The sequence below is a fragment of the Phaethon lepturus genome, unplaced genomic scaffold, assembly GCF_000687285.1.
Source record: "Phaethon lepturus isolate BGI_N335 unplaced genomic scaffold, ASM68728v1 scaffold7150, whole genome shotgun sequence".
NCBI classification, from domain to species: domain Eukaryota; kingdom Metazoa; phylum Chordata; class Aves; order Phaethontiformes; family Phaethontidae; genus Phaethon; species Phaethon lepturus.
In genome coordinates, this window is record NW_010513965.1 from 111,589 (window position 1) to 127,131 (window position 15,543).

Sequence of the window (15,543 nt, forward strand, 5' to 3'; positions counted from 1 at the left end):
AAGACCAAAACACTAATCCTATAGCTTTCATACAACCACCATACAGTAAAAAAAATCAGTCTGGGCACCAGCATAGAAATGACCCCGGAAAAATGCTGTGGCCACTAGTAAAATAAAAACTGAGTATTTACTCAGATGCAGCTGACATACTGAAGTCACTGCCTTTTCTAATTATAAACACTCCACTCCTTTTTAGGATTGCAATCATTAAAAAGTCAGTATTATCCACTACTCCGTGCCTCCCAGTATCTTGGGTCCTGTGGTGGATGGACAGTCTGGAGTGCAGCAGAAGTTTACATGTCTTAGGAATTGTCTTGGTCATTGTCAGCTTTTTGGTGCTAACCCACATTTCTTTTTAATGAACCACAGATTTTGGAGGGAAGTTTATTACCTCATTTCTTTTGTCTTGTACTGAAATTTTTAAATTGGGTTTCTAAAGATAATTGAAATGTGTGTCTTCTGCTGTAGTTAGCAAGTACTTTTCCATCGCACAGTTGTCATCAGTGCTTAATCCTGCTTTAAACTTGTACTTGCTTATGGGAAATTATTTTAGACTACACTAAACACCTACCTTTCTGTTCAGGCCAGCAAAAATTCTGTGGTAAGCAATTTTCTCTTGACTGATATTTCTTTATAATAATAACTTCTATTAATAATTTAATCTTCTTATTTCTGAAACACTGAGTTCTTTGGTATTTGTTTGGGTTTTTTTTCCTTCCCCCTGCCTTCCCCCCAGCTCTTGATGGAACTTCTGGTAGGGGCAATGTTTGTGGCTTTTGTGTCAAAGCCAGAAGACAGCAGGTGGGCGATAGTGAATCTCAAGGTGTGAGGCTATTAATGGAAATGCTAGAGGAAATGGAGAGACCTCCATTCTGACTGTCGCATCATATCAAGCCCTAAGGGTGTTCAAGGACGGATTCCATTCAGAGAGGAGAAAAGTAATAGCCAGAAACTTAAGAGAGTAACTTACATAACCTTCTTTCTAAACTAACAGAATGTTAAACCTGAATAATACAAACAAGAATATTGTATTTGTTTTGGGAATTTCTCTTCTTTCCCCATCTGTTTTTAAATAAAACTAAGCAGTATCTGGAATATTTCTTTACTTTTGGAAGAACTTTTTCTGGTGATCTAAAATAAAGAGTGGGATTTAGAGGTAGATCCTTCAGCAATATTGGACTGCTATTGTATTTCACGGGTAAGAGATTTCTCTTGTTAGTGAAAGATGAGCGAAGAAGCTGGCAAATTTAGAAAGCAAAAATTCTCCCATTTTTGTCAAATGCAGAAAGACTGCCACATCTTGGAGCTGTTCATTTGCCCATCATTTAGGGCTATATAATATCTATGTGAGCTTAGAGTATTAGGTGTAAAAGGTCTCTCTCAGATTTGTATTCTAAATGCCTTAAAGTACTAAGATATTTTGTTTTAATAATTCATTGAGGAATTATACAAACTTTTTTTTCTGCCTCTCCACATAGATTTGAGGGTATGTTTCCAGTGGCCTGAAATCTTTAAATCCTTCACTTGTATAGCTTGATACAGCAACAGCAAGATCATTCTTGATGCCACAAAGCTTTCTTGATATAAAGTAGTTGAAAATTTACCAAACCAACCCAATACACCAACAAGTAAAACAGAATTTAAAGTGCTCTGGCGCTTTAGATAAAATGTTCCATTTTATGAAGTATTCTATGAAGTTCATGTGAAGTTTGGGATACAAAACATGAGGACCACATAACAACAATGCAGCAGAAAGTATTAATGCAAATAGTCATGAATAGTTGTAGAGGGCATAAATGAAAGAGCTACATTAAACATCCTGTCCTTTGTTAGTTTTATTAGTATGGTCCCCAGGGTTTTGTCAAGATTGTTTTGAAATGCATTGCACCAAAGATTCCAAGGCATTAAGGATTTTTCCTTAACTGTCAGACAATACATTCTGGCTGTGACTGCTCTTTGCTCTTAGCAATGCTTTTTTTACAATGTTCATAAACACAATAGCTTATGAATATTCTTAGCACTTAAGCTTGTGCTTTTCATGGAAAAACTCGCAAACTGATCATGATGGTAAAATGATCATTGTAGTCTGAAATATCAGAATTTTCATGCAACTCTTAAGATTGAAAATAGCCTTTGTTTAGCAACCAAATCTCTTCACAAATTATAGAAGCTACCCTCCTGTTGAGTACCGTGAAAAAGCTGAAATTTTGCATGCTTTCATTTACACTGCTTTGATTAAGCTTTGACCTTGTCAAAGGAGCTCAATTACATGGAACTGTCTGTCATCAGTTGTGAAAAATGCTGACTTTTTGAAAGGTTTTTAGAATCACAGACCAGTTAGGAACCCGTGACTTATGCTGTGACCAGTTATGATCAAGAGATTACACTCTCGAAGCCTTTCATAAAGTCTATGTTTTTCTCATGTGTCTCAACAGACACTAGTTCAGTCTTCTCACTTGCATCATATGCATAATTTTTTGGTGATCTTGTGTATTTACCAAAAAGTCTCGAACAATTGTAAAAGCCAAAGTAACCTTTGATCTTAGGCATAGGAAGTGTGCTTGGCACAGCCTGAATGCCCAATAAATGGGCTGTCATAAAAGATTTAATTTTTATAATAGAATTGTTTCTTTGAGACTCCTTTGACTTTGCCAGCAGCGTAATACTGAACAATATTGTCACCCCAGAGGAATCTGTACAGGCCCACCAGCAGCATGTGAGCACCTCAGACTTGGGCAGGCTCCAAGGGATGACTCTGAGAGCCTTTGGCTTTTAATAGAGCAATTAATAGGTAGTTATGTGTCTTCTGAAGGTGGGAGCTTATATTTGTTTGGTAACAGGCAGGAAAGAAATGGAAAGCATTGTCTGTTGTTGCTCAGACCTTCGCTGTAAGTAACAATGCCCAAGTATTTGTTTTTTCTCATAGCATTTGTATGTGCAGTACTTTGCAATGTGCAAAAAGTCAGGGAGAAAAAATTCTCAGGTATTTTAGCTTAAAAGAGTGCTCTTGATTGAAATTTCCCATTTTTTTCTTTTTTACAAAGGAGAGAAAATGCAGCTGTTTGGAAAGTAGTGTTTGGGATTAGCAATCTTGATCATCCATCAGGCTTCATGCAGACCCGACTAGTGAAGACTATTATCCTCCATCCACGCTACAACAGAGCAGTCGTAGACTATGATATCAGCATTGTGGAACTAGACCAGGACATCAATGAAACGAGCTATGTAAGACCTGTCTGTTTGCCCAGCAAGGACCAGCTGGTTCGGCCAGATACCTACTGCTACATCACAGGCTGGGGACACATGGGCAACAAAAGTAAGATCTGAATACTGTGTTCAGTTTTGGGCCCCTCACTACAAGAAGGACATTGAGGTGCTGGAGCATGTCCAGAGAAGGGCAACAAAGCTGGTGAGGGGTCTGGAGCACAAGTGTGATGAGGAGCGGCTGAGGGAACTGGGGTTGTTTAGTCTGAAGAAGAGGAGGCTGAGAGGAGACCTTATCGCTCTCTACAACTACCTGAAAGGGGGTTGTGGTGAGGGGGGTGTTGGTCTCTTCTCCCAAGTAACTAGTGATAGGACAAGAGGAAATGGCCTCAAGTTGCGCCAGGGGGGGTTTAGATTGGATATTAGGAAAAATTTCTTCACTGAGAGGGTGGTCAGGCATTGGAACAGGCTGCCCAGGGAGGGGGTGGAGTCGCCATCTCTGGAAGTGTTCAAGAAACGTGTGGATGTGGCACTTCAGGACATGGTTTAGGGGACATGGTGGCGCTGGATTAATGGTTGGACTTGATGATCTTGAAGGTCCTTTCCAACCTAGTGATTCTGTGATTTCTGGGACTCTTGGAAAAACACATTAACCGTCTACCGAGTTAACCACATAAGTGTTCCCATTACAAAGCTTTATCCATTCCTACTCTTACTGGACCTTATTAAATACTAGGGAACCGCAATCGCTCCTGAAGGGATCTAGCTGTGACTAGAGCCTAGCTTTTTCAAATCAGCAACCTGAATTTATGCTCCTTAATCCTGATTTAGACAAGTGGCTTGATTTTCAAAAATGTGGAGGATCTAGAAACTCCTATCAAGAAAGCCACCTGAGTTGTTTATCATTTTACCGCTTTAGGCGGCATTCAGAACTGTATTGAGAAGTTATCAGATCATTAGTGGCGGGGCAACAGCCTTAGTGCAGTGAAAGCAGAAGGCACTGAAAGCATTGGCAAACAGGCTGAATGAACATTTTCTTGAATCAGGGCTGTGTGTCACACTTCGGACCTATGCCAGGATTTATTCTATCCAGGTGTGATCACAAGTGTCGTTTTTGTCTCTCTGAGCTGAACATTAGCACATTTTCTTGTTCTGTGGCCACCGCAATCCTTGGGTCTCATGACAAGAAGAGTTGTGTTATGTAAATCTTTGTTTCAACAAAACTATTCTGCATGCATTGTATGCAAATTAACCGGGCCCCAACCCTGCTAAAGCTGCTGCCATTGTGTTTCTCCTTTCACTATTATAGTAATTACTGGGGAAGGCTGTCGTGCTGTACACTGGAGAAGGAAATTTTCCGTTCAGTATTGCCTCAGGTGGGATTTCACCTCTAGTGGCCAGGTCAGACATGTGGAAAAGATTAAATTTCACATGTGAGGGGTAGGCTGATTACTAGCAGCTCTACCCATCTAAAAATATCTTTTATGTAATGGCAGGAAAAATACCCTACAGAATGCTTCTGCACCACTGGTAAGTGGAATAAGGTTCTTTGTTCTCGACTGTGGTTTCAGCGTCGGTTTTAAAGGTTTTGTGTTATGAAGCATCAAAAACCATCATGGCTATGTAGCATTTAGTACTTCATGCCCTGGGTTAGACAACTTCCTGTAGAATTTGAGCTCAGTCAGCTGTTTAGACTAGGAAGAAGCCCTTTATTGTTTTCTGAATGCACTAAAATAATTTCAATAACCTTTGAATTCTGATTCCCTGATACACTAAGTTAAATTTACCCAAACTAATTCAGAATAGCTGTGATTATACCAAGCTTTATCATGACAGACACTGAGAAACATCTAAAGAAGATGTTTCACCAGAAGATCATCTGGTCCAACCACGTCTCAAAGAGCCATCATAGCTAAGTGTGTGTGTGTGTATAGTTTAATGCTTAATTCTGTTTTTCAGTGCCTTTCAAGCTTCAAGAAGGAGAGGTTCGCATCATTTCCTTAGAACAATGCCAGTCATACTTTGACATGAAAACCATAACTAGCAGGATGCTGTGTGCTGGCTACGAGTCTGGCACTGTGGACTCTTGCATGGTAGGTCTCTCTCTAAGGAGAAACTCACAGGCAGACTTGCTTTTACAAATCAAAGTAATACTGTGTTTATTAGGTATGGCATACTTCATCTACTAAAGGAATGACAACAGTTATTGACATATTTTAACCCAACTATTATTATTAATATTGCTGTAATCGACTTCAGCTTATGATCATGAAATGCTGCTTGAAGACTCTAAGGTTTATCTGTATTAGTTAACTATTAGACTGACTTTTTTTTTTTAATTTGTATGAGCCTTTTGCAGGTAATTTTTTGTACAAATGTAATGGGGAATAACTACGAATAACGCTGCGTTCAGCAGAGCAGCCAGTTTTTACAGCTGAGTTACTTATTAAGGGCAAGTGGCAGTAGGAACTGAGACATAGCTTTAACCGTATGACTGCTGGCCCCATGTAGCCCCTATAGACTGTTTTTTTCTTTCACGTTGCAGGGTGACAGTGGAGGACCCCTTGTGTGTGAGCAACCTGCAGGGCGCTGGACTTTGTTTGGTTTAACGTCTTGGGGCTCTGTCTGCTTTTCCAAGGTTTTGGGACCTGGGGTTTACAGTAATGTGTCACATTTTATTGAGTGGATTGAAAGACAAATATACATCCACACCTTTCTGCTAAACTAACTCCAGATGGTAAGAATTGTGCTGACAGACAAAAAAACCACAGGAATCAGCACTTCAACACTGAAGCTTGTGCAGTCCAGAAACTGTGAAAAGCAGTCTCAAGCTCTATCTATTCTTGTTGTGGAGCTACGGAATATACAGTGTATGTTAACAGTAAACCCTCTGCTGGTGAATATACTCTGGGGTAGAATTAATAATCCTTTTGACTTTTCTTTTAACTGTGTTGTGGTGCTATTCCAATCACAGCAAAAGGCTTAAAAGAAAAGACTCGGCCACTTTCTGCCTTTCAGCTTTTCAAACTAATCGGTAGCACAGATTAGAAAAACCTTTTTAGATAACCTATTTTAATACTATTCAATTAGTAGCACATGCATTTTCACTCACTTGTTGCCATGAGTGCGTTCAGATGGCACTGACAGGACCTATGTTCACAAGGGCCGCGCCACACGCTGGAGGCTGTGGGAGGAGTGACGAGTTTGTACATCCCTGTGGCACAGGGCACATCAAAGCACACGTGCAGGTCTCCAAGGGTGTGCAGCGTGTGCTGCAGCTGCACCCCAGCTACTGCGTTCTGTCCCTCGGGGTGACAAACTTGCACGGGCGTAAGCTCGTACCATTCCCATGCCCCAGTTGCTGTTCCCAGAGCAGGGCACGGAGGGCAGGTAACAGAGGCCAGGCCAAGAGCCCTGTAACTACCCTTTGAGGCACCCAAGACCAAAACTTAGTCGTTTAGACTGTTTGGACAGTTTCTACCACTTAATTTTCTGAATGTCTTAATGTGTCCAGGCAACACCCATGCCTGGACAGCACTACGCTGATGAGCACATTTATCAAACCTATGCCCCTCGGGCTTTTTTCCCCATTTTGTATAGTGTGTTCAGCCTATAAGATGCGCATTGAACTTCTCCAGCCCTCTAAAAACTCAACAGGGTTGGCAATGCCACTGCGGTGGGTCCCCCCGCTAGAGTCAGATACTTTGAACATCTGGCGAGATATGGAAAATGCAGATTTAAAGTGCAAAAGAGGCAGTGTGAGCAGTATCCCAAATACGAGGAAACTGGGTATTTTTCTAGTTTTCTATTTTTCTAGGCCTAGATACTTGGTCTCTTCTAATATCTTGCACTGAAAGTTTCATTTTGCTTAGCAAGAGTAAACAACTGGGAGAAAGAAAAATGCAGAAAGAAATCTGAAAGATAGAAGACTTGGATTCCAGCTTCTGTTGAATATTAGAAATATGTTAAGCAAAGTACAATGGCTTCATCAGGAAAGGCTCAAAGAGCCCTGCCTGGGGGCTTGGCAGGCAGGTGTCTGAGTGCTCTGTGCAGCAGGCAAGAGGCTGAGGCTTGGCTCCAAGAGTCTGGTTGAAAAAAAATATTGTAATGGAGCTCGGCCCCTCTTTACGGTGCTAGAGGGGAAGCTGTGTCTTACCAAGTGCTGTAGGCGACGTCCTGCGCAGCTCACAGCTTTAGGGAGGCAGAGCAGGAGGAGTCGGGGACCTGAGGATTACCGGACGAATTTCAGCGGGGAGCAATGTGTTTAAAATTTGTGTGTTTCCAGTGCTGTGCCTGGCCCCCTGTGAATGCTGCCTAAGGCATATACTCACCCTCTGCTACCTCTGGCATGCCCCCATGACAACACGGCAGGGCCTTGTCAATACCATCACTGCCGTACGTGGAAACGTGCATTAAGAGCTAATTAACGGACATTTCAGGTACTATTAATCACATTACAACTAATCTACATAGATTAGACTATTGCTTTAGTGATGGTTTACCTCTTATTTCCATATCTTCTCCTTTAATACGCCTAACATTAGACATACTAGGCAGTGCTCTAGACATTATTAATAAATACTCAATATTTATGTTATTCTGAAACTATTTAAGTGACTATTGTATCACTGGTTCATGCTCCTCAGAAGGAAAACCCTTCTAGGCTTTGCTAGGTTTGGGTTTGTTGTTGGTTTTGTTTTGTTTTTTTTTTTTAAATATGTTAAGGATTTTTTTTTTTTACTATAACCTAGAAATGCTCTTCTTCCCCCAGCTATAAGTGAGAGAATGCAGCTGTGACCATGTTTTTGCAGTGCAAGTAGATGACAGATGAAGCAGGTTATTGATGCCCTTGCCTCAAGGATATGGCAGCTTTAGCTTTTCTCTGGGGCCAGGTTCTCTGTAGCTGTAGGGCAGCGCAGCTCAAAGGCCTGGAGCTGGTCACCGAGAGTTACCTGAGCAGGCGGCCCAGGGGCTGTCAGAGCCAGCCCGCCCTACTGTCCATCTGTCTGCTGTCAGGAAGGTTTCCATGAGGTCAGTTTTCCAGAAGTAAAAACAAAGAGAGGTGCTGTCGTGAAATGAAGAGCCCAGCCTGACATCTCTCCACCAGATGAAGTGGTTAGCGGCTTTGAATTTTGTAAAACACTGAAATACATCTAATCATTTCACGTAGAGATTAGCACTACCAAATAATAATATGTAATTACACATTTCTAATTAACTGCCACCAGTTTCCAAGCAGTCCCTCCCAATAAATGAGGAAGAGTCCTGCTTAAACATATGGTCCAGCCCCGTCCTGTATGGGGTCAGTCGGAAGAAATGACAGGCTGAGCCCCATCCCAAATGGCTTTAGGAGGGAGCAGTGGGTCTCTTCCTTCCCCACAACTGTGTCTGACAAAACATTCCATGTAAAGATGAAATTTGTAATTTTATAAATGTATTTTTATACTGCTTTTTTTATGTGTGCACATGAAATAGGCAAACATACCCTTCCTTCCACTGCATCAAGCCTTTCTTTCCCTGTGCGCTGACGTTAATGGCTATGATCACAACTATGCTGTTTCCCTTTCAAGTGTAGCCTCACTGTAAGGTAACAATTGTTGCTTTTACTTCTACCACAGCTGTAGCTCCAAATGGAAGCAATGTCACACAGTCAAGCAGATGTGTGTCTTTCTAGCAGTACTAATAAAAATTTACAATCATTTTTCAAGTAACTTCTTTGTTGAAAATGCGTTTTGATCTTCAGAGAGAGAGACTCAATGACAAGATGGAGGTGTGAAGTTGTAACTTTAGCAATAATGCCTAAAAATAGCCTTAAAAAGGTATGTGCCTACCCTTATCTAGCTTTTTTAAGCAGCCCTGACAGCCCTGTTAGCACTACAACACTTGTGGAGGTTCTGGCACTACCACCTCCGTACAACTTTAATTTCTTCCGCACGTATGCTTCCAGTACAGAATAATACCAAGAACACTGCTGCCAAGGACTACTCTGGATTGAAAAATCTGAAAAACTAAAGCTGCAAGCAAATTTCTCTGAACACATTTTGTTCTATGGCTTTCCTTGGGAATACAATTAGTTTGAAATAACCGCTGCCTCTTTTAACTGGCATGCAGTGTTTCAACAACACGTACACATGCTGAAATCAAAAGAATAAGCATGCAGAGACTTAAAATAGTTAAAATTTGTGTTTTCACTGCAGTCAACAGTAAGGTATCCAGGACCACGAGGGCATGAGTAACATAACCAGAATAAGACAGGAACAAAGAATACAAAAACCATACCGAAATTCAGCTATGAGAACACTCTTAACACAGTCACCTTCAGAACTTGTCCATTAACCTCCTCAGAGAGCAAGGGCTGGTCTGAGCAGCAGCAGAACCAGGGCTGGCAGGAGCCATGGGTGCTCTGCCTTAGCTGGTCCTCAGCTGCGGCCAGCAGGGCTGAGGGAAACACCACAGCCTGGGTTCAACCTTCAGCTCAAACTGCGCCCCAGGTACAGACCAAAGCTCACTGTGCTGGGAAAACACTCACTCAAAAAAGGCAGTTGCTGACCGTCACCTGCGAATGTTTAGCACAGGTGCAGCTGCTGTGAAAAAATAATTTTAAAAAAGCATATTTTTTTTCTGTAAATCAAATATTGCATGTCTAAAAAGTGAATTAAAGCTGCTCTAGGCGTAGCTGTGAAGTTTGGAGGAGTTGAAGGTGGTTGTTTTGGTTTGTTTTAAACTGACAATCAAAAGCATAAATGCTGTGCTTTCCCTCATGACATCTGGAAGGCACCTGGGAGAGGATCTTAAAACTCTTGTTTTCAAAATGGAAAAGTCAGGTCATGCTGTGCCTAAGTGCAGGAGTGTGGAAGCAAGCAAGGGATTGTGACATCTCCAGTGCTCAAAAAAATTAAAGGAAACATTCAACTGTTGAGAAACGAAGGGAGAGCGATTGCTTGCACCCTTCATTTGGCACCACTTTCAATATGGCCAATTAACACTTTGAAACTTTTACTAAAGACTCACTACCCTCATCTCCCCTTCAGTAAAAAATAGCAAGTGATGACAGCAGACATTTCTGCTGTTTGTCCACAAAAAACCCAAAAAAGATCAGCTTCTACAAAATGGATGATTTTATCACTTAGACTGCTTGTCTAAGTCCTCTATAAGAACACAACCTGTAGTGGACAATTTTAAGCAACACACACCATCAGTGAAACAACAGACCAAGAAAGTAATAAAATTGTGTGTTATTTTGTACCACTTCAAGTGGTACAAAAGTACTTGCACAATCTCAGCACAGAGGAACTTTTAAAAGGACCTGAAGTTTCAAGGCAACCCACGGGGCCTGGCACTTTTGAGACCCAGATGAAATCATACTTCATCCAATTTAAGAATCCACACCGAAAGCCTCACCGCACTGAGCAGTGAATAGTGGGGTGGCTAGGCTTGCGTAACAGCAACTTAAGTGTCCCAGAGGCAACATGCAGCTGGCCCCAGGTCTAACAGGTGACTGCCACTCATGTTTCTACATGTAGTTATTCTGATGCCACAGCTTACACTCACAGGGGATTTTGGAAGATGCTTACAGCTTTTGTATGATACACATGTGAACTCCTGAGACTAAAGATCAGCCACCTGCCAAATCTGCTGGTAGGTTCTGCTGCTGCAGCAGAGGCAACAGGGGGGCAGGTCACAGGCCAGCGTTGCCCCCTGAACTCCTTATTACAGTGACTGGAAGGGGAGAGAGCCAAGTTCTGAACTCCCTCAGGTCACTGCAAGTGCCACAGCTCCTCCACAAGAGCTCAACATACTTCAGTCATCGAGTCACAGACCTGTAGAACCACAGAACAGAACAACCTGTTCTCTGTGGCCACTGGTGAAGAGAGGCCATAGATGTAAGGTGCAGAAGAAACATTCAGGTGAGACAAAACCAATGTTTGACTTCGAGGGCAGGAAAGCACTGGCCTGCCTTGCTTCTCTGAAGCTCTTTACAACAGAAGCCCATCTGCTAGGAATGATCAGGGTAGGGCCAAGCCTGCCTTGGCTGTGGAGCAGAGCAGATGACTTCATCAAGTTCCAGCAAGTCTGTTCCTGTACAATCCTGCCCATGTACCAGCTCATCTCTCTGCACAACCTGCTAGCCATTTCGCATCTTCTCTTGGACACCTCACAGTTCCCGTGGCTTGCAGAGAAAGCTGAGATGTTTCACTCAGGCCACCTGGAGCCCACTCCTGGCCAGATGCCCCCCACAGCAAGAAGGATGCTAGACAAACGTCTGAAAATCATAGCTGCAGACCAACATGCTCAACATATCTCTCAGAATTTGAATGTTTGCCATCACTTCAAAGGGTCCCCACTAACCTTACCTTAGAACTTCCCAAAAATATTTTGTCATATGTTAAAACAAATTAAAAAAAATAAATATTTGCAGAAATGGCTGTCATCACTGGCTCCTTCCACTGTTTTTCTTCTACAGGCTAAACAAAAAAGATATTTTTCTCCTCACTAACACTAGGGATGGAGTCAGCCCTAATTACATTCTACCTTTCAAAAACAGAACCGTTTTAAACTTTTGGTAACATGTGGTGACCTGCATTTGAATGAACTTAGCATGCCCTCAATATCTGCCCTGCAAAAGAGCAGCTGTCTCAGACCTCACAGCGTTTGTTTAAATTCTTTCAGAGACCTTAAAAGATGTGGAATATGTAATGTTGATCATTGACATGGAAAGCTCATGGTTCAATTACAAAGCAGAGCCCTCACCCTAAACACGGTGCCTAAAAGCAAACACACAAACCTTGGCAATTTGAAAGCAGAAAGTTTTAGAAAGATACAGAACCAAAAAAAGGGCTCAATACTAATAATTTATTAGCAGCTACAGTTTGAGGATACTGCTTATTTCAACAGGTGCTGGTGGATACAAACAATTTCCTAAGTTCCTCCATAAATTTGGCCACGTAACTTTTTGGGGAGGGGAGTAAAAAGGAAGCAATACTTTAGACAGTCTGGACTCCAGAAGTAGCCACATGCACCTCAGCCAGCTTTTGTGCAGTGTTGCAGAGCAGTGGGAAACTGGCAGAGGCAGGACATCTCCAAGATAGATGAGCAACAGAGCTCAAATTTGGGACATGCAATGGGTTATACCTTCTTTTCAGCAGCCTTTAGAGATACTTAAGCTGTTTATTATAAAAGAGGAATGTGAAAACACCTGAGAGTGAAGACAAGTAATGTCATCAGCTAGAAACTGCTATTTATAAGACCTGAAGACAGACTGGAGCTACCCACTGCCACTGGCAGACAATATTGCAGTGCAGGCACGAGGTAGAGAAAGGTCAGGCAGCCAACATCTGAGTTGGGTGAGGAGGAAAAGAAGTCCAGGCAGCGGTGAATGACATGAAATGGCACATGGAGACGAAAAGGAGGAATGTAGCAGGAGGATGAACTATCGTGGAGAACAAAAGGTTGCACCAGGATTTGCTCTTTTTGTGGAAGAGGAAGGCGAGGGAGGCACGAGACACATATGTCTCATCTGGGACGTTCTTCTGATGGTTAAAATTGCATTTGGCCAGGACTGAGGTGGCCCATGCAATAGGCTCGTGAACAAACTGGACCACAACGGTTAAAACAATTACTGTATGCATATACTGGAGAAGTCTTGCAACGAGCCAACCAGTAACACTACATCCCAGCCCTTCCGCTTACTTCATACTTCAGCAAGTGGTGAATCCCAAGGAATGCTAGGATTTTAGGACAGCAGCGCAAGGGAGCAGTTTGGCTTACCTGAACTTGATCCTGCAAATCCGTACTCATGCAGTATCCTATCCATAACATCATGAGGTATTATGCAATGTTGCATACAAGAAACAAGCAGTAGGCAAAGTCTACTGCATGAAAAAAATATAAAAAACAACACAACCATTTAGATCTTGAACATCTTAATAAATTACTGAAAAGCTTTATAAACAAAAAAGCTTTTAAGGAAATGGGTGCATCATCTACCTTGGCTGAAGAAAACCACAACATAGCATAAATCATCAGTTATTACAGTTGGGATTTAAACGGTTAGCATTCCAACTTTGTAAAATACATTAAAGCATCTCCTTCACACAAAACAGAATTCAAACCTGCTTTGCATGCTAGAGAAACAGCACTGCTGTCCTCTTCAGAAGCACACACAGAGACTTTGGCACAGGAGTTATTGTCGCCGAATGCGTCTGAATTAGTTTTCTTTGATGAATTCAGAAAGATGGTCTTCTCAGAGTTCAAGTCGTTTGTATTCCCAGACTCATTCTGAATGTCTGGTAAGCAGGTGGTGTCTTCTACTAATCCATCTCTTGAATAGGCGTGAAAAGGTGTTTTAGAGGTTGGCAAAACACTGGCAATGCTTTCTTCCTCTGATACAGCACCTGTGTCTGAGCTGAAAGACCCAGAAGTAGCCTGGACCTCCACTCTGCAGTTTACAGTGCAGTCATCTTTCCATCTCTTAATTGCTTCCCTCTGCTCCACAGGGGTCAGTCTGTCAAGGTGTTTGGCTCTCAGCACCGGAGATGGAAAAAATGTTCCTTGGAGAACTCTCAGCAAATATCTACAAAATAAACACAGTTTCAAATAAGCTGTTTAGAAGCTGACTCAAAACTGTTGCCAGTAACACTAAAGAAAACCAAACACCACTCAAGTAACCCTGAGGCTGCAGCAGCCTTCCCAAACAGTTTTTGCAGGTGCTGTTTTGTGAACATAAGCTATAAGGCCAGCAACTGCACCAGAATATGTTTTAAAACTGGCATTTTCAAAGGCAGATATTGATCTCAGGTGCTTCCATTTCTCTGTCCTGAACACGGTTCTCCTACAGACTAGTTACTGCAGCAATGTGCACTTGCAACTTCAATGAAGGGCCGGGGTCCCAACTACACTGAAACTGGAGTTTTCTGCGTATAGTGTCAGGCCCCAGAAAAAAGGCCTCAACATCAGTGCACAGTTTTGAACTTCCCTGGCACTTCAGTGCCGATATAGTTATGAGCTATTGTAGAAAAAAAATCAGGCCTAGAAAAATTCATGCTTCCAACTGAGAAGCTGTTTACCACTGCTGTTTCACATCAATCATATAGCACTAATATAGCCCTGGAGAGCTGGGAAGAGTAGGCAGAGCATTGCTCTAAAATCTGTAACTTTTGCAGGAGCCAGGGAATTCACCAGGTGCAGGAATGAACATGAAAGCAAAGGCCAAAGAAACAAAGCATCACATGCCATAAGAGGAATATGGAGTACAAGTGACATTCCAGAATTAAACTCCAGGAATAATTCATATTAGAACTGACTTAACTGGCAGCTTAGGTTGGGGAAAGGTTTTACTCATAGATTTTTCCAGTGAATTTTCAGTCAACAGGGCATCCAACATCTGTCTCTCTGTAGGAGAACTGCTCCTGAAAAACTCCAGTGAAAGCCCCAATCTCACTCCCTCAGGCTAGAAGGTGTAGAGAACCCTTTAGCTTCACACTCCCTGCTGAGCGGTGGCTTTTCAGCACCCTACAAAGGATTACATCAGAAATAAGCATGGAGAAAACCGTATGTGTGACAGCAGCGGTTCCCTAATAGGCACTTCAAAGCACTGAAGTAGAAAAGCTTGAACTAGCCACAACAGCTATAAATATTCTGAGGTATTGGCACAGGGAGTGTGCAAACAACTCAAAAGAATTTCACTGGTACATTTAAATACTTTGCATTTAATTCACCATGAAAGACACTGTCGTCTTCAAAATTGAACACCTGTACACTGGAAGCCGTCACCAAGCTGAAAGCTTTCTCCTATCTAGGCTCTCTACAGCCCTACCAAAAGGTCCTAGGACAGCATTTATCTACTTATTTGCCATGTAAGGGAGATTTAGTGTGTGTGGAAGAAAAGGCTCTACTGTCACCACCTGAAGCCAAGCTGAAAGCAGGGCTGGGTTGAGAAGAGCATACATGCTTCTTGCACCTCATGGTTTGTCCTTCTGCTGAATTGAAGTGTGAACCAAAGCTACCAGTCACAATCTCCAGTGAGTGTGGCAAAACCCTGGCTGACATGCTTAAGACACAGATCAGGAAAAATTCAAAGGGGACCCAAATACTTGGGTGGCTCTTGCAGGCACCTCCAGCCACAGCTCTGCCAGCTTTTCTGCTCACAGCATTGACAACTCATGCAGCCTGTAGTGCAGCATTTGATCCAGAAAGTGTGCTCAGATTGTGCCTAACGATATAAAATGACACCGGGTGAGAGGAGGAAACAGCAGTTATCTCCCCAAAACTTCTCTGAGTATCTGTCTGTGCAATTCAGTTTCGAGTCCCACTCTTTCTGAAATGCTATGAGAGGGAAAG

At 42.3% G+C, this 15,543-nt stretch overlaps 2 protein-coding genes across 2 annotated transcripts in view; one reads left to right on the plus strand and one right to left on the minus strand.

Moving 5' to 3' along the window:
- The window catches only part of CORIN (corin, serine peptidase), a gene marked incomplete at its 5' end in the record, with an annotated part of 96,447 nt that extends 90,515 nt beyond the window's left edge, over positions 1-5,932 (plus strand). Inside the window, 3 exons of the mRNA XM_010291485.1 lie at positions 3,045-3,316; positions 5,164-5,297; positions 5,750-5,932. Coding sequence (XP_010289787.1) covers positions 3,045-3,316; positions 5,164-5,297; positions 5,750-5,932 — 589 coding nt within the window. The remainder of the gene's footprint in view (positions 1-3,044; positions 3,317-5,163; positions 5,298-5,749) is intronic.
- Positions 5,933-13,254: 7,322 nt separating this feature from the next.
- Positions 13,255-15,543, minus strand: part of ATP10D (ATPase, class V, type 10D) — a 34,824-nt gene continuing 32,535 nt past the window's right edge. The window contains 1 exon segment of the mRNA XM_010291473.1: positions 13,255-13,777. Coding sequence (XP_010289775.1) covers positions 13,255-13,777 — 523 coding nt within the window.